The sequence below is a fragment of the Schistocerca americana genome, chromosome 3, assembly GCF_021461395.2.
Source record: "Schistocerca americana isolate TAMUIC-IGC-003095 chromosome 3, iqSchAmer2.1, whole genome shotgun sequence".
In the NCBI taxonomy this organism is placed as follows: Eukaryota; Metazoa; Arthropoda; class Insecta; order Orthoptera; family Acrididae; genus Schistocerca; species Schistocerca americana.
In genome coordinates this window covers 373,136,890-373,155,717 of record NC_060121.1, presented here as the reverse complement: position 1 = coordinate 373,155,717, position 18,828 = coordinate 373,136,890, and the positions used below count along the sequence as shown (strand labels likewise).

At 38.3% G+C, this 18,828-nt stretch overlaps 1 protein-coding gene across 1 annotated transcript in view; it reads right to left on the bottom strand.

The window, feature by feature from the left end:
* Window positions 1-4,217: 4,217 nt before the first annotated feature.
* The window catches only part of LOC124605412 (armadillo repeat-containing protein 8-like), a 131,447-nt gene continuing 116,836 nt past the window's right edge, over window positions 4,218-18,828 (bottom strand). Inside the window, exons 12-13 of the mRNA XM_047137064.1 lie at window positions 6,382-6,548; window positions 4,218-4,468 (exon numbers count right to left, since the gene is read on the bottom strand). Coding sequence (XP_046993020.1) covers window positions 4,432-4,468; window positions 6,382-6,548 — 204 coding nt within the window. The 3' untranslated portion in view covers window positions 4,218-4,431. The remainder of the gene's footprint in view (window positions 4,469-6,381; window positions 6,549-18,828) is intronic.

Genomic DNA, 18,828 nt, shown 5'->3' with positions numbered 1-18,828 from the left:
CAGTTGTTTCATCAGGAGTCTGCACTTTGGGTCTTCTGCTGCTTTCTTGCTTCTTACTTTGATCACATATTTCTGATGGCTTGCTCTTGTGCTGCATAACTCAGTCTTTCAGTTTCCTTCTTTAGGATTCTGTTGGTCAGCCAAGTGCAGGTTTCTTCTGTGTGTATTATGTCCCCAATCTTCTCCAAAAACTGCCCATGCAATGCCGTTTTGCACAGACTGTCAGTCCCACATTGAATTGCTGCTTTATGGTATTATTTCTTGGTCTGGTTTACTTCGAGAAGTATTCTGTTGCTGACTTCAATTAGACCTGATTCTTAGCTACCTTTCACATAGTTCGCCAACTCATACTTCTCTTCTTCCACATACTGCCAAGAATCCTCTACCATCTGCTTTTCAAGGCAAGTACAGCCTGTCGACATCTCTGCGAGCAGCTCCACTTTTGTCAAGTTCACAATGCCTGCAGTGTATGTGATGATAGGTGTGCCCTGAATATTTATTGCCTTGATGTTATTGCTGCCATTCAGTTTGCTTTTCAAAATTTTTTGACCCTTTGTACTTCTTACTTGCCCATGCTTGATGTTCTCCAGCTGCAAAAAGCTTAGGTATTTGTAGGCTTCTAGCAGCTGGTACTTGGCGTATCATCATCATCATCACCACCACCACCACCACCACCACCATCATGTGAAAACTCATTAAAACAAACATTATTAACATTCCACACCTTTATTCTTCATGTCTTCATATTTGTAGCTCTTTGCCACTAGCTGGCTCCAAATTGTAGCTTGTAACATCTACATCCACATCCATACCCTGCAAGCCACCTGATGGTGTGTGGCGGAGGGTACCTTGAGTACCTCTATCGGTTCTCCCATCTATTCCAGTCTCGTATTGTTCTTGGAAAGAAATATTGTCGGTATGCCTCTGTGTGGGCTCTAATCTCTCTGATTTTATCCTCATGGTGTCTTCGTGAGACATACGTAGGAGACTCCCCGGTGAAGGTATGTTCTCAAAACTTCAACAAAAGCCCGTACCGAGCTACTGAGAGTCTCTCTCGCAGAGTCTTCCACTGGAGTTTATCCATAATCTCCGTAACACTTTCGGGTCATTCCATGTCAAATCAAACAATTGTAGTACATGATTTGAACCATGACCTCTCAGATTTGGATGATTTTTTTTTTCAGGTAATGTACCCACTATCACTAGCTTAAATTTGAGATTTCAAATTTTTCTGATCTTTGGTTTTTGAGTTTCAAGGGTTTAAAAATCAAAAAACCTCCATTTTTGATCAATCGATGATTGTTTTAAAATGCTAGAGAGCTCCAACTTGCACCATTGCTTTCCTCTATAAATTCCCTTCAATTTGATATGTAACATGACTATGCTACCTAAATCTGAAAATTTTTAACTATTTCAAAAAAACAGTTTTTGAGATTTCCAAAATACGTACCCTCGGATTTCTTTATAAAAATTATATGTGTTGTCCAGTCTAACTGACTACATGCATGCAAAATTTCAAGATGGGATCTCAATGGGTTCTTGTATAAAATAATATTTTACTACCGCAATACACACTAGTGAGGTGAAAAGCAGTCTATTTCTAGGCTATGAATACTAAGGTAGGCCTATGTAATTCTAACAAACTTAAATTATTATGTTAGCCTTTTTATGCAACATTACCCTCTTATTGTTTGTTAAAGTGGTGTTTTAAATAGCATGTAAATCCTCCCATGAGTGATTTCATTGTTGCCATCTGTGGGCCATCTTTGATTTGCTGCTCTCTCTACCTGAGCACTGACAGAGTTTTGGACATTTGGTTACTGTATAGTCCCAATAATCTCGATGGTTTCTACACCAATGTGTATGCCCTCTCCACAGACTACCTCTTCAATAGCTTGCTCTCCTAAGGATAACTTTTTCTTAGCTTTGGACCTCAAAAGAATTAAGGAAGACACTGACATTCTGCCACTCAGTGGCAAGACACTGACCTTCTGCCACTCAGTGGTTCAGGTTCTTATAAAATTGAACAGTATGGCATACCATATACACACACTGTCTGATGCCAACAGTCTCCATTTGTAGCACAGATGGTAGAGGAAGAGAGAAATAACTCAGGAAAAGAGAGAGAGAGAGAGAGAGAGAGAGAGTGAGAGTGTGACTGATAATAGTGTATATCTTATTACTACCTTCCTCGGCCACTATCACATACTAAAGCATGTGTCCCCTTACCCACATTACACTATATGAAAATGTTATACACAATAGCACAAACACGCAGCACTACTGCCAGCATTAATAGGGAGATCCTTGTTTTCACCAAACTGGTAATTTTTGCCTGCAGGAAAGTGAGTGCAGTGTGACATCGGTTGACAGTTGTACAACATGCTCCACAATTCAATGGGTAAAGAACTTTAACTGATGCAAAGAACATTATTTGAATAGGAATAATGTATTGAGACTGTCTGCAGAATATAGTTTCACAACAACTTGCAACAGTTCCCTGGTTACAACTGTGAATAGTCTCTTGCCATCCTATATTTTGTTTCATTTCTTTGTAGCTCTCTGGGATGCTTAGAGCTCCAGTTGTTCATTATCAGTTGTGGTGGCTTTTAACACTGGAACTATTCTAAAGATTAAGTGGCAGTCACTTTATGAAGTATTTCAAATATCTTGTTTTCTTCTAATGCTAATGTTCACTAGTTTCTTAGGATATGTCTGCTAGAGAGAAAACTACGCTTTGCTCTGTCAGATACTTCAAATGTCACTGATTTTATTTTTGTGCCATTCCACCTCTATGTGTAATTCAAGCGCATGTGTGCAGGCACACAAACACACACTTTCACCATGAAACAACTTATGGGATTTAATATTACATGACAAGAAGAAGAAGAAGAAGAAGAACAACAACAACAACAACAGGGATCTGCTGTGTTAATGCAGTATTGTTTGCAACATAAATAGGTATATAATTTTTAGATTCATAATATTTTATTTTTATATTCCAGCCCTCAAGTGAAAAATATTTAACATATAAATAATTGACACAAGTTGTTCTTATTTTATGCACTTTCTGTGTTTAATGTGAGAATATTTTCTAGTATATTAATAACCAGATTATTGTAAGATTTTTGTATGCACAAGCCTGTTCTATTTATCAGCCATAGTACAAATCAAACCTGCCCAGAGTGGTAACTGCTACAGTTGAAAAATGTATTCAAATTAAAGGTACTCTCAAAATTCACGTGCATGCCCTTCGTTGTTACTAATTATTCCTTCGCAGCCAAGTGAGAACAGTCACCACAAAGGTGTTTACAGATTATTTGAGATGGAATTGAGGAAGGAGGTCTACAGGCAGCCACACACAAGTAAAGGATATTAGTAAAGAGTAAATAACTGGAGGACGGGAAGTGACAGACCCAGAGGATTCTTAACATATTTGGTATGCATGACGAACTGGTGGAATATTGCACTTATTCACAGTATTTGTGTCAGTGTCTGTAGATCTTATAACCTTTTGCAGATGATGTACGAGTTTTAGAGAGTATTATTGTTTCATTTTCTAGGTTGGATACAGTGCTCTTTAAAAAAAGCTTTCTGCCAAATTAATAAAAAAAGAAAGATAGTGAAGCAGGTATCATGTTTATGTCAGTAATTGGTAACAACCATCCATCCCAAACAGTACACTGGATAGTGGATTGTACTTCTCTTTAGTAATGAGTAATACTATAAATGTGCTGTTGGAATATTAATTTAAAAGAGCAAATTAGTAAGTTAAGAAGGTATTGTTTTCACTGGATCATGAGGTTGCTTGAATATCTTATTAGTGTACTGTGTGGGTCAATGAAGGATACTTTCAAATGGTGGAAGATTCATCAAAATCACAATGTTTACTAGACACCATCAGCCGTTAGTCATTTTCGAAAGATTTTTTTTCCCCTTCGTCATTAGTGACATATCCTAATAGTCAGTGGAGGATTTTTCATGTTTTAAGAATACTATGATGCCTCATCAGAAAAAGTTTTCATTTTGCTTAACTCCACATTTTCCACTGCTTAAATTTTCTAATTTTATAGTGGGAAACTTTGTTTATAGAAGCAAAAGTTTTTCTCTAGTTAAAATCTTCAATTAACCTTGTCTAGATCTGCAAGGAAATAAGCCTCTATTCGCATAAAGCGGGGGGTTGTTTTATTATGGGTTTTAGATGCTAGACTCTAAAGAAAGAATGTAGATGTTTATTAACATACATTTTTTTCTTTATTCATACAAACAGATGCACAAAGCAGTTGTTCTAATGACATAATTAACAGCTTTGCCTTGTGAATTAATGCCACAGTCTCTCTTCAAACTACTTTTTGTCAAATGTATTACATAGTAACAGTCTTCTAATAAAAAGACAAATTAATGTTGTGAAATTAACCAACTGTCCATAAGTCAACCCTCTGAAAACTGCGTCAATGCTGTCTTTACCCTGTAAAGAGAAGATAAATTGGTGCATAAGTTCTGTTTCCTCAATCGTACTTTGAAACAAACACATAATAAATAAATCAAATGACGGAAACTCCAGGTAGGAATATCAACAATGTATGAAAAGATAGATTGCTACTTATCGTAAAGAAGACATGTCAACTTGCAGACAGGCACGATTAAAACAGCGTTCATCAGTAAAGGGGACACACACGACCACCAACTCCAGCATCTTGGGCCGGAATTCCAGCCTGAAATGCTGGAGTTGGCAGTTGTGTGTACATAAGGTATGCTCGAAAGTTATTTGTGAGTGCTTGTCTGCAACTTGACACTCTTTTCCTACATAGTAAATAAAATTAGTGCATGTGCCGTTTGACAATTTGCAAAACCGGAAAAGTGCCCATGACACTTCACAGCAGGCTCTGCTCCCATTTAATCAATAATACAATAAAAGAACATGTTTATAACAGTTTAGATACTGAATAACAACAGTACAGATTTGCTGAGGCAGCTGTCTTGTAGTACAGGACATTCCAATGCAACTACATAGTTGTTGATATAAGTGTTAACAATTTTTGCAATACAACAAATTTTAAATGTTGTATAAGTCATTGCATGCCACACTCTTGTACTAGCATTAAAGAGAAGTCATACTTCAGTGTGCTGAAAGGGCATATCAAATTATTTTCTCGCATCCAAACAAAAATCATATAAGCAATTTTTGCGAAACCAATAAGTTTTTGGAGGATTCTTGGTGAATAATCTCTCTCCACATGAGTAATAAATATTAAGTTCAACATCGGACACTTCATAGACATTTTTTACCGTATTGCAGGTCATAGAGTGGCAGATAATTGGTCTATGGGGTATGCGCAGTTATTCGTGCACAGCTGTGAAAGATAGGGAACTGGGTTCTTTTCTGGTAAACTACTTTTAACATGTTATAAATGTAAAACACAGTGAGTGCTCCTCTAAATAGTAAAATTATGGTTTCTCGTAACATCGTGAATGGTTTATTACCTGCTGCATACTACAGATTTAAAGCATCCTTCATAAAATAATAGTGTTGGGGGGGGGGGGGGGGGGGGGGGAGGAGGAGGCTGATGTGCCTGCAGAATCAATCCGTAGTATTTTTTAGATTTTCAAGAAACATCTGTTCTTACTCCACATGAAAGGTGGCTCATATAATAATATCTACGTGCACAAAATGACAGGATATGCAGACTGCAACAACCATAGCCCTGTCCTGTTAATTCCCCATTGTAGTATAACTTGGTGATGTGATTTCATGGTTTACCTTAATAACAATTACTAACTGACAGATTACGCTCATTTTATTGTTCTCATGTGATTGTAATTTTCTAACTGATTTTTCCTTTTCCATATAAATCATATTGTTTGTATTTCAAAGGCTGTCAACTGTCACTCCTCCAGTTTTTAAAGTTGGTGCAGAATATGTAATTAACCCAGTACTTTCTTGAACTGCTCTTCTGTAATTGCTCTCTTTTGACAATGTTGGCTGTTGGTACCACATAAGTTCTGACAAATTTAAATAACACAAGACGTCTCCAGAAACCTGTGGGTCAATATGAACTTCTTGTCTGCCTATACTGCCAACAATGAAAAACATGTATTGCTCCCATTTACAATAGAACATTAATCATTTTTTAAAAGTGATACTTAATCACAAACTGCAGCTCCACTATGATGTTTGCCACTCTGCAGACTGTGGCATTAGAACATACTGTAGGTGATACTCTTCCAACATTAGCATGTGGAATTTGTTTCCCAACATATAACATAGTGCCACCTACTTCATAACACTCAAAAAGCCATTATCTGTGTTTGTCTATTTCTTAATTTCACTGATATTTTGTTTATCTGTTATAAGTAAGACATGAAATCAATCAAACTCACTTGTCAAAGAGCAGTGTGTCACTAGTGAGGATAAGCTGCTGAAGCAGTTTGACCACACCCAGCTCCCGTAACCTGGCTTGCCTTTCACCGGCACCAGGTTCCTCTCTCCACACCAAATTTGAAATGCAGAATATGGCAGCTATCTGTAGTTTAACATTTGAGTGCATCTGAAAATATTTGCCACAAAAAATTAGAATAAGACTTATTTTTGTGCTAAAGTGTTCTTTATGAATATACTGAGACATTATTCCTTATCATTTATTCTTTTATCAATGTTTAATGTGCTCTGCTAATCATGAAAAGGGAAAACAAAAAAGCACTTACATAAATATTTGCAAATAATTATTCAGTTAAACATTGGACATCTCTCAACACCTTGTCTCAGGGGGGAAAATAAGTTGCTACATGTGTGTTCACAACAGTATCAAATGTGAAGTTTCCAACACATATTCATTCCTTACATGCTGATTTATGTACTCACTGCAGTCATCAACACATCAGACACAAGCAGAAAAATCAATATTTGGTCTCAATGTATGTCATATAACCAATTCCTAATTTTTCTTTAATATACCCTACAAACTGACACAAATAGAGGTGCATGTAAGTCTGTTATCATCAAGATCATGGATCTTCACCAGTTCAAGCCATCGTAAGCCTGTAAGTGTTAAGCGCAAACATATATATACATACAACAAAAATCTCTTTAATAATAAGTTACAGTATGGTTAGCAGAATAATTGAAATTCTTGCACGAACCTGACATTGGACCACCCTTTTCTTGTTGTAATTCATGTGGAATCTACGCGTTATTATCAAATAAATTTTAGACAGATTATGCATTTTTTCTTTTTAGCAGATTATGCACTGCCACAAACGTGTAAGAAAATTATGTCCCATGCTAGGACTGAAATCTGTATTTGTACCTATCACTGTGAAACTCTGAATCAGTCCATGAAGTGTATTTGTATAGTATAACTGGTAGTGTACAGTTTATGAAACACAGGTATTCAGTCTTGAATTTTAGCTTGTCAGAAATATTGAAACTGTGGACCACTCATCAAAATGTACAGCACTTATAGCTGAGTCGGTGTAAGTTGATCCCTGACAGTTGCAGTGGGCTGGGTGCGGCAGCTACCTCAATCAGTAATGTATCAATATTTTGTAAACATCTCTATAGCAACGTTGAACGCAAGCAACAGCGCTGCGAGCTGCTGGGGTCTTCTTACGGCGTGTTGACTGTAGTTTCATCAACAAGGATTGAGCAGGAATTCTGTACCAGTTTCACTGCTGTATTGTATTGTATGTTAACCGCGGACCTAGAAACGATGGAGAGGCTCCGTCCCTGCCGCAGCCACAGTGGTCCACAACCCCACGATGACTACTGCAGTCCACTTCACCTCTCCGCCGCCCCACACCGAACCCAGAGTGTAACCCCTATGTTTGCGTGGTAGAGTATGGAGAACTTGTTTGCGCAACAATCGCCGACATAGTGTAACTGAGGCAGAATAAGGGGAACCAGCCTGCATTTGCCAAGGCAGATGGAAAACCACCTAAAAACCATCCACAGACTGGCCAGTTCACCGGGGACCAGGCACTCCTTCCCGCCAAGTAAGCCATGCATTAGACCGCACGGCCAACCAGGCGGGCACTGCTATATAAAGTTCATTACTGTGTAATATTCAAACTGGTTGATTGAGTTTGGAGGGCAGAGGTACTGAACTTCTACAAGTTCATCAAGCAATGCATGTACACAGCAGGCACTTGGCACTTCTTGAGAGATGGTGCTCCAATTAGGAAACATACATCTATGGCATAATTCTTTACTTCTGTCCATCCGCAGAGAATAACAATAAGGCAACAAGAGTACATTCAATTGTGACCCAGATCACCACAGACCTATCTCTATTATTACTGCCTATTGGCCATTTTTCAACCTGTTTTGGAGAATAAGATGGTGGGGAACTGATAGGACTATACAATACGACTCGCTTCCAGTCAGTTCTCTCTCTCTCTCTCTCTCTCTCTCTCTCTCTCTCTCTCTCTCTCTCTCTCTCTCTCTCTCTCTCACACACACACACACACACACACACACACACACACACAAAACCTTGCACACGTTGCAGCAAGTAAATAAAAAACTTAAATTTGCTATGATGCCCAGTGAGGTACGCAGTAATCATATTGAACATTGTTGCTCTCAATAATATTTGAATTTTTTTACAAATTGTTCCATGTAACTAAACTCAAACAAGTAGGCCTCATTGAAAATTAGAATTTTTTTTCTTGTCACATTCCTAATAAAGTATTAAAGCCATAAGTAAATATATATATTTTTTTCTTTAGGTGTCTATTATTACCATGGACTGCATTAGATGTGGACTGAGAGCAAGTCACACAGCCACAGTACTCTTACAGCTTGTTACAGTTCCTATGGTAGCATTAACTTCTTTTTTTTACCATGCTAAAAAAAAACCATAGCCATGTCCAGTATCTACCAGCACTTGTCAGATCAGTCAACTTCTCTTCCTTGCCTAACTTGCCCTGTCTCGTATGCTTATCCGTACTGCACTGTCTGTCTGCTACTTACATTATTCGGTCACTGCTAGTTTACTAATTATCCTTTGTGCTCTGCTGTCCCTTTTAACACACATAATTAAACCAAGTAAAAAGTTCAGTGGTAAATGTGCCGTGCATTGCTGAGAGACTTACTGTAAAAATTCTGTGGCTAAAATTGCAGTATGAGTCATGCTTGAAACTGTCCAAAAAAATACGTTTTACACCACTCTCACAATCTGCATAGTTGTGTTTTTGATTGGAAACCAACTTCAAATCACTCTTTTGCCCTTAAAAAATTGCTATGTATTCGAGCTGTGTAATGGAGGTACACCTGCATTCTCAGAGCAGTTAAACAATTTGCCCTGTGCCTCTAAACATAAATGGGACAATATAGTATGTGCACACTTTTTCAGTCCGTCAATGTGCCTCGAAAGATTGTTACAACCTCAGGCCCTACGTTCATTCTCATTTTATGGCAAAAAGAGTCGTCAGCATGGGAAGTGTCTCCTGAGTGATGTACACCACAGTGACATCATTTGAACATTCAGCTACTATCGTGAGACATAAAACACTGAGGATGTGCCCTGGAGTAGATGCCCAATGTCAGCACTGCCAGCTAATGTCCACTATGGCTCTAATACCTCAAGGAGAACGCACCAAATCTGGATGCTGCCTTTCCGAAGACCTATCTTCCCATATTCACTTTAGCTTCTTGGTAATCCATTGCAGACAACAGTATGTAATCCCACTGCGGTGGGTGAAGAAGTTGGTCAAGGTAACATTTCGAATGGAATCTGGATTGCTAGCACCGAGTTCTTTTCACAAATGAATGCAGGATATGTCAGACAAATGACAATCATCTTGTGCAGGGAGGTGGATCAGTCACATTTTGGAACAATACCATGTACAGATGCTGAATGCCTTTGCCTATGGAGAATAATTTGAGACAATTAATTTGCCTCTCAAGATGAACACACCACACCCATGTAATACCTTCGCCTAGGAGGCAGGAACTGACCAAATGAAGAGGCTTCTGGTATATACTGATGTGGACTGATTGGACACATTTGGAGTCAACTGAAACTTGCTATGCATAACCACTATGAACCTGCGCACTTCATGATGGGGCTTCCATTGAAGAATGGTTGGGGCTCAAGAAGCAACATCTCGAACACTTTCTCAAAAGCATGGTGAGGATGTTACACTGTGTGGGGGTGGAGGAACACAACACTGAATGTTATCCAGCAGTAGGTTTTTATTTCACACATGTGTCAAAATGTGCACCTCAAACAGCTGCCTTTTTTAGTCACTTTTTGTTTTGTATTTCACAGTAAAGTATTTCTTTCAATCATTGCTTCCCTTGTATCTAAAGCCCACAAACATTTACGATATGCAAGTGGTTCAAAACTGCAATTATATGTCCAAGGGCGTGGAAGGGGAGCAGTAGTTGAGAAGGAAGGGAGACAGGGTGTAGTTACCCTTATGTTATTCAATATGTCCTGAGCAAGCAGTAAATGTAACCAGGAGACATACTGGGAAGGGAATGAAAATTTAGTGAGAAGAAATAAAACGTTTAACTTTTGGTGATGACTCAATTCTATCAGAAGTGATAAAGGACATGGGAGATCAACTGAATGGAATGGATGGTGTCTTGAAGGTAATGCTGAGAATCAGGTGATACTGAGAAAATTAGATAATGACACAAGATGAAAAAAGTGGCAGATGAGTTATGCTGTTTGGTTAGCAAAATAACTGATTATAGTTAAAGTACATACAATATAAAATGCAGAGTGGCAACACCAAGAAAAATGTTTTTTGAACACTGCTTATAAATTTAAGTGTATGAAAATCATTTGTGAAAGTATTTATTTGGAGTGTACTCTTATATGGAATCAAACATGCACAGTAAACAGTACAAACAAGACGAAAACAGACAGTTTTTAAGTCTGTTGTTTCAAGAGAATGCTGAAGATTAGATGGGTAAATCAAGTAACTAGTGCAGAAGTAAAGAATCAAATTGGGGAGGAAAGGTAAGCTGAAAGAACAGATCCTGAACATCAAGGAATAGTTAATTTGATAATGGAGTGTGGAGAACTGCATCAAACTGGTCTTTGGACTGAAGATTGCAGTAGCAATAACAATATCAGAAAGCACACCTACATGCATCTGTCATCTAATTGTGACTATAGTAAGAGAGTAATAGTAGAAAGCAGAAACTGTGTACACCTTTTGACAGTAGGTTGATATAGACTTAGCAGGTGGACACACATTCTGCACTGCTGCATGGAGTGAAACAACATATCTTAGGTTACCCAACCTAAGTTAAAAAACATCCAACTGCCAGAATAACTTGCACATAATACTATGCTGCAGGAAAATGGTCTCTTAGATCTTTAAGAAATAATAATAGCATAAAAGTTTTGAAACTGTAAAAAAAAAGAATCATAAATGTCTGACTTGTTTGAAAAATGTATGAACAATAAGCAATAAAATGAAGTCTGAAAAGATATAAACCATGAAGACATAAGTAATCAAAAGTGCAACAGAATTCACAGTCCTACCTATTAGATAAGTAGATCACGTAAAATCTGGTGTACAGTGAGGAACTTTCTGAGAACATTGGTGAAAAAAGTTTCATACTACTTTGGTAAAGGAATCAGAAATCCTCTTTGTCATACACTATGTGATCAAAAATATCCAGACATCAGGCTGAAAATGACTTACAAGTTCATGTTGCCCTCCATTGGTAATACTGGAATTCAATATGGTGTTACCCCACCCTTAGCCTCGATGACAACTTCCACTCTCATAGGCATACGTTTAATCAGGTGCTGGAAGGTTTCTTGGGGAATGGCAGCTCATTCTTCACAGAGTGCTGCACAGAGGAGAGGTATCTATGTCAGTCAGTGAGGCCTGGCATGAAGTCGGTGTTCCAAAACATCCCAAAAGTGTTCTATAGGATTCAGGTCAGGACGCTGTGCAGGCCAGTCCATTACAAGGATGTTATTGTCATGTAACCATTCCGCCGCAGGCTGTGCATTACGAACACATGCTCGATCGTGTTGAAAGATGCAGCTGCCATCCCTGAATTGCTCTTCAACAGTGGGAAGCAAGAAGGTGCTTAAAACATCAATGTAGGCCTGTGCTGTGATAGTGCCATGCAAAACAAGGGGTGCAGGCACCCTCCTTGTGGCAGATGATGTTCACTCAGCATTCGCCATACCCACCCCCTGCCATTGGATCGCCACATTGTGTACCGTGATTCGTCGCTCCACACAACATTTTTCCACTGTTCAATTGTCCAATGTTTATGCTCCTTACACCAAGCGAGGTGTTATTTGGCATTTACTGGATGTGTGGCTTATGAGCAGTTGCTCCACCATGAAATCCAGAGAGAGATAGAGAGAGAGAGAGAGGTGTTCACAAATGAGTGTGAGCTGTGCCTCATCCCTCACTAAGTTGCATCATGGTATGGTTTTCATCTCAATACTTCTGGTACGAGATGACGTGTGGTTAATTACTGAAGTATTCTCTCTGACCAAAGCAGTATCCATCCTAAAATGTGATTTCCAACATGTTCCCCAGGCCCTTTTTAGGTAAATTCATCCAATAGCCAGAGCTGCAGAGTAAACATAGTAGAAACAGCTACAAGCACAGCATGTCATGAATATTAAAGAATATTTATCTTCAACCACAATATCGGAAGACTTAATAATTAAAAGGTGAACCTCCAACACACATACAGGAAAATGAAAGAGCACATGGGATGTAAGCACATGCATTGTGCTTATTAGAACTATTAGAACATCACATAGGAATCATTCAAATCAAAGAAATACAGGACACCAACGATTGTTGAAGTCCAGGTTTTGATTATTAACCACACTAAAATTCCCAATAAAGATTGAAGGAAATACTGTTTGCAACAGCCATGTACAATTTGGTTCAGACCAACTACCTTCTGTGATGTAGTTGTAAGAATGATAGCAGTTTATCTGACCAAAATGGCCAAATGTTGGCCATAAAAAATGCTGAGCAGTTATGTCCAATTTGTAGAAAAAGCATTTTATCACAAACAATGACTCAACAACAGTGCCTATAAAGAATTTATGGGAAGAATGCCAGGAAAAGATTTTTAAGACACACAGTGAAGATGGAAAATTTAAGAAAGAGGTAAACATATTCCTCACACCTTGAGTCTTAATTTCCTTACCAAAAAAAATGAGCACAAAAAAGGATAAGGGATGACTAGCTCTTGATATTAAAGTAGCGCTAGAAAGAAAGAGCTCTGTCTAATTCAAAGGATGAGTTGTAGACAAGAGTTACAAAATGATCACCAGCAGAATTTTAAATTCTGCATCCTAATTAAAAAATGAAAACACAAGTCAACAGTGGGTTCACTCTTGATCTTAATTCTGCATAAATGACTGTCCAATGGTTTTAAGGATGATTCAAAACTCAGTCTTGCTAGACACCTGAACAGACCTATAAGAGATTTACAGCTAATGTACAGTCCAAGTTACACTAATGTGTTGATCGCCTGTGTTCAACATCAACATGAAAGAACCACTCCCAGACATCAGGTGGCAACACTAGCAGTGGGATGTATATAAAGTGTTTGGAAAAATCATTTTTGTGCCTTCAGGTGGTCTCTTCCTGCATGTCTTACTGTGGTCTGCACTGCAAAAGAGGTTATTCAGGCTTTCGACAGGTGGTCACATTAATGTGACTGGACAGTGTAGTTCAAGTCTTAATCTCACAGAGATTCATATTATTTAATTTCAAATGAACAAAAGCAACTGATGGCACCAGAAGCAGACATTAATGGTCATACACTAAGATACTCTACATGAAATGTGTCCCAGGATGCGGAAAACCGTGCAGTCGAAGTGCAGAAATGGTGTGATTTAACTACATCCAAAAGGGCATGATCATTGACTTTTGGGGCAAGGGTAAAAGCATATCCGAAATGGCTAAGTTTGTAACTGCCAATGTGGTTAAAGTATACCGTTCATGGCAAAATGGCACTATTCAAAACCAGTCCTGAGGCAGTTGTGGTGCACCATGGTCCATTGATGACAATGGCGAACAACAGCTGCAGAGATGTGTACAGGTAAGTAGACATGCAACTATTGAGCAGCTGACCACCCAGATGAACCAAGGGGCTACCAACAGCGTCTCCTCCAAGTCCATTCAGCGAGTGTAGCTGTGTATGGGTCTCTGCAACAAGTGCCTGGTTCATGCACCCATGCTGACTGCTGTTCATCGGCGATATGATGCTGGAATTTGCGTACCATTACTGCAACTGGATATCCTGAGTGGTGACAGCTGGTCTTTTCAGATGAGTCACATTTTATGCTCCGTTGGTGTGAAATGTCTAACAAGCGAACAGCCTGCAACAATTGCTGGAAGGGTCCAGGCCAGAGGAGGGAGCATTACGGTCGGGGAAATATTTTCGTGGTATTCCCTGGGGAATCTCATCATTTTGGGAGGTGCAATGGATCAACACAAATATGCATCTCTCCTTGGGGACCATGCCCATTCCTACATACAGTTTGTTTTTCTTCAGCATGATGGCACCTACCAGCAGAACAATGCAATATATCGACCGCTCTCAGTGTAGTGTGCAGTTTGAAGAACACCAAGCTCCCAGATTAAAACCCAATCAAGAATCCGTGGGACCACCTTCACTGGGCTCTTGGCACCATTGATCCTCAACTGAGAAACCTAGTGCAAGCAACCAAGGCAATGGAATTGGCAGGCCTCCACATCCCTGTCAGTTCCTTCAAGAACCTCACTAACACTCATCCTGACATCTTACAGTGGTCTGCAATGCAAAAGGTGGTTATTCAAGCTTCTGACAGGTAGTAACATTAATGTGACTGGATAGTGTAGTTGAAGTCTTAATCTCACAGAGACTCATATTATGTAATTTCAAATAAACAAAAGAGACTGATGGCACCAGAAGTAAATATTAGTGGCCATACACTAAATGAAACACTTTGCAAAATACTTTCTTGTCCAACTACATAACAATTTAAAATGGAGTCAACACATAGCTCGGTACAGCAGTTTATGATCTTAGAAATATATCTCACAGAGTTCATCTAAAAACAAGTGTTGGTTTATTTTGCATATTTTCACCCTATGTTGTCTAATGGAGCAGACAACCTAAAATAAATAAAGAAACTATTTATTAAACAGAAGCAACCAATCAGAATAATCTGTAAATTAGATAACTGCACATCTTTCAGATGCTTTTTTAAGCATTGAAATTCTTATGCTAACTTTCACAATTAATTTACTACTAATCATTTCCGTTGCTGATGATAAAAATCACACAATCATAATACAAGCCACAAGAATAAATTTCATGTAGACTCTGTCTTCTTGCTTAAGGTTCAGAACTGAGTTACATACTCTGGTGAGAAGGTATTACACAAGCTGCTGCCTAAAATTAACATAAAGCAAAAACCTGGGACTGCCTGGCAATTAAAAATTAAAAATATACTTCATTAGCCACTCTTTGGGTGAATTATCTGAATATCTAGATAAAAGGATTGAAAATCTCTATTATCTACACTGCAAGTAGCATTGTTCTTTGCAAAGTTGCATGACAAGCAGTAGTGTGTTGTAAACAAGTCTCTATTGTTACATTGTTGGAAACTACTTTCTCTGAAAATGTACTTAAGTAAATATTAAGCTACCAACAGCAGGTAAACAACAGCTATTTAATAGAGCAAAAGAAGCAATAGCTTTTTTCAAAGTAACAGCTTTCCTTATTATTTATTAGGTTAATTTAGCTGACATAAACACACACAGCATTAAGCAATATAGCTGTAATTTACTGTCAATGCAGTGCACAGATTAAGTTTCTATGATTTGTGCCTCTTGCTAAGATAAACCTTCTCTTGTCCCACAACCCAGAAACTTCCTTTTATGGTATATAAAGAGTGCAGTGAATGAAGAGCTGAATTAATTAATGAAAATGGGTGATGTCATTTTTCAAAGAAACTGTTCCTGCATCACTTAAAGTGACTTAGGAAAACTATCAAAAATGTAAATGAGGGTGGCTGGATAGGAATTTGATCTCTGTCTCCTCCCAAATTGTAGTCCATTGCCTGCTCATATGGCTCAGCCTCAAATGGAGATACTGAGTGTAATCTTGACAGTTTCTGTCTCATCTCCCTTTTCTCTTCCATTCTACTAGGTGATAACAAAAAAATATTCAGTACTAAATTGTTGGTTTCAGAACTGACGTTTACTTGAAGGTGCAATTTCAGCCTTCCAGAAGCCAATCTTTTCCCTACACCAACATAATATGAACAGTGAAGTGAGATACAAAACTCTCCATTAGAATAATGATACAACAAAAAGGCATCCTAAATAAATTGAGACTTTCCTGTCATTAGTATACATGGAGCCACAGACAGTATCCATAAATTTGATTGTTACACTTTCTTAATGTAAGTAGAAACCTTCCGATCACCTGAAGCAATTCTTAGCACATCTGTTGGTTTTTACCCCTGTACAGGACCCAGTAATAGTCTGCTCATAGTTCCTTATTGTGAAACAAGTAAAATGAGTTTCCCCCAACAAACTAATATTTTTAGAAATGTACTCTTTATTCAGTTCTCCTTGAAATAACATACATTGTTTGCCACTAAAAAGGTGTGCAACCCTAGTCATTGTTCACTAACTGTAACAGCTGAAAAAGTATGTAAGTGAAATCACTGAGACCCAGAGTCCTAACAGATGTAATTGTCACAGACTTGTGCTAGCTAAGCATGTCAAATTAAGTGAAGCCACTCAAATTTGGAAAGCAAGTGAAAAACATTCATATAGCTGACATGGCCAAAGAGACTAGTTACATTCAACCGGGGAACAAAAATAATAAACAAAAATATATGACTGACCAATTGGTACCACTAGGTACAGGATACCAGTAAAATTGGAAACAGACAAAGATACATTTATCATAGACCAATAGCTGGGAGACATTATAGTGTGTGTGTGTGTGTGTGTGTGTGTGTGTGTGTGTGTGTGTGTGTGTGTGGTTTTTATCCCCCTTCTCTTTTAACTCTGAGAAAGGACTTTGTCTGAAATCTCAGTTATGATTTCAATCTTATTTATGTCCTCAACTATACAGTGAGTGGTTACTTTTATTCCTTCCAATATTTGTATTTCCAGTATCATGTTACCAAAACTGCAAAAAGAGGTACGAAGAGGAAACAAATAACTAAGTAACAAGACACCATTCTGAAGAACAAAAGAATGATGGTTAACATGTTGAGACAATGGAAAAATGGGAGTGGGGGAGCACTGTGTGATTGACATAATAGCCGATGTTATTTCATTTCCTTTTTCTCTAGCACTGAGAACGAAAACAAGATAAAATGAAGAACATTAACAGAAAGAAGATAGTCAACAGCATGTCATCATGATCTTAAGGCTAGCCTGTTAGACTATTAATCAAAACAGCTATGGTTTCAGATTCGATACCAGCCATTGCTCAGATTTTGAATTAAAATCAACAACAACGGTGGCTGAAAACTTTGGATACAGAGTCATCTGCCAACATCTTTGTCAAAGAAGGTAGAGGGGCTGATAAAAGTTCAGTGTATCCTCTTGCCTCTGGTGAAGAACTGCCCCTAAAAGCAACAGACCCAACAATGATCAATGGCATAAGGATGCAGAAGGCAATGTATATCCATAAGAAATGTTGCCTGTAATTGAAAAAGTATCATGGTGATCTCTCATTGGTAAAAGATTAAAGATTAGCTCCCCATTTGGGTCTCTTGGAGTGAACTGCAAAGAGGGAGAAATATTGAAAAAGGTACTATTCTGCAAGTGTGGCATGTCTGAAGCGTAAGGCTCGATCTGGTTATAGTTGGCGCCAGTGAAGTGAAACGAAAAGGAGATAAGGATTTCTGATCAGACAAATGTAAGTTAACATCAACAGCAGCAGAAAAATGAAATAAAAGGAATAGACTTTGTTATGAATAAAAATAAAGGGCAAAGAGATCAGTGACAGCATTGTTCTGAATCAACAACAATAGTTCAGGTATACAATGTGGCTATAATTACACTTGCACTACTTGAGCCAAAGTAGATGGAAAATTATTTACCATATGGGTATCCAACTTTATAGGAATGATGATGCAGACTGTGTGCTGCAGGATCTGTACTGTTAGTGGTGTTAGTGTCATGACTTCTTGTTACGTGCCGGTACTGGTATGGCATTGTAGGGTTGAAAACAGGCATCAGTTTGCATTACAGTTCCACACAGTCAACTTAGGTCTGGACAAGACAAGCGGGGCTTTACTCTTACATGTGTTTATCAAAACAACAGCAACAGTGCTGCTGTTCTTCACAAGTATCAACGCCATTAAAGAAAGAAGGAAAGGTCCTCTTTCCACACCGAGGCTGCAGAACACAATTTGGAAGTTTGAATTAACTGGCGATTTGGGAAGGTGATAGCCAATTGTGGCACAAATTGTTGAAGTTACTGTTGCCATGATGGAGAATGCTGGATGCAATGTGCGTTCTATAAGTAGCACACGAGCCGTGTCACGATAGCTGAACATTCCAGGGTCCACTGTTCGAAAAGTGCTGTAAACGATTCTGAAATGATATCCTTACTGCAGTTCCAGGCTGTCATGAATGTATATGGTTATCACATTGAGCAACATTTGTAACTTGGAACATAAACATGGCATGCAATTAACAAATATTACCCTTGAATGCTTGGTGCTCTGCAGCTTTCAGATATATATTAAAGGATATCTTCTATACAATATGATCTATACTAGATATGTTTTACCTGCCAAAACTGGTTTTTGGGTTTATAACCCATCATCAGTGGTATATTATGCACTTCTGATGCAA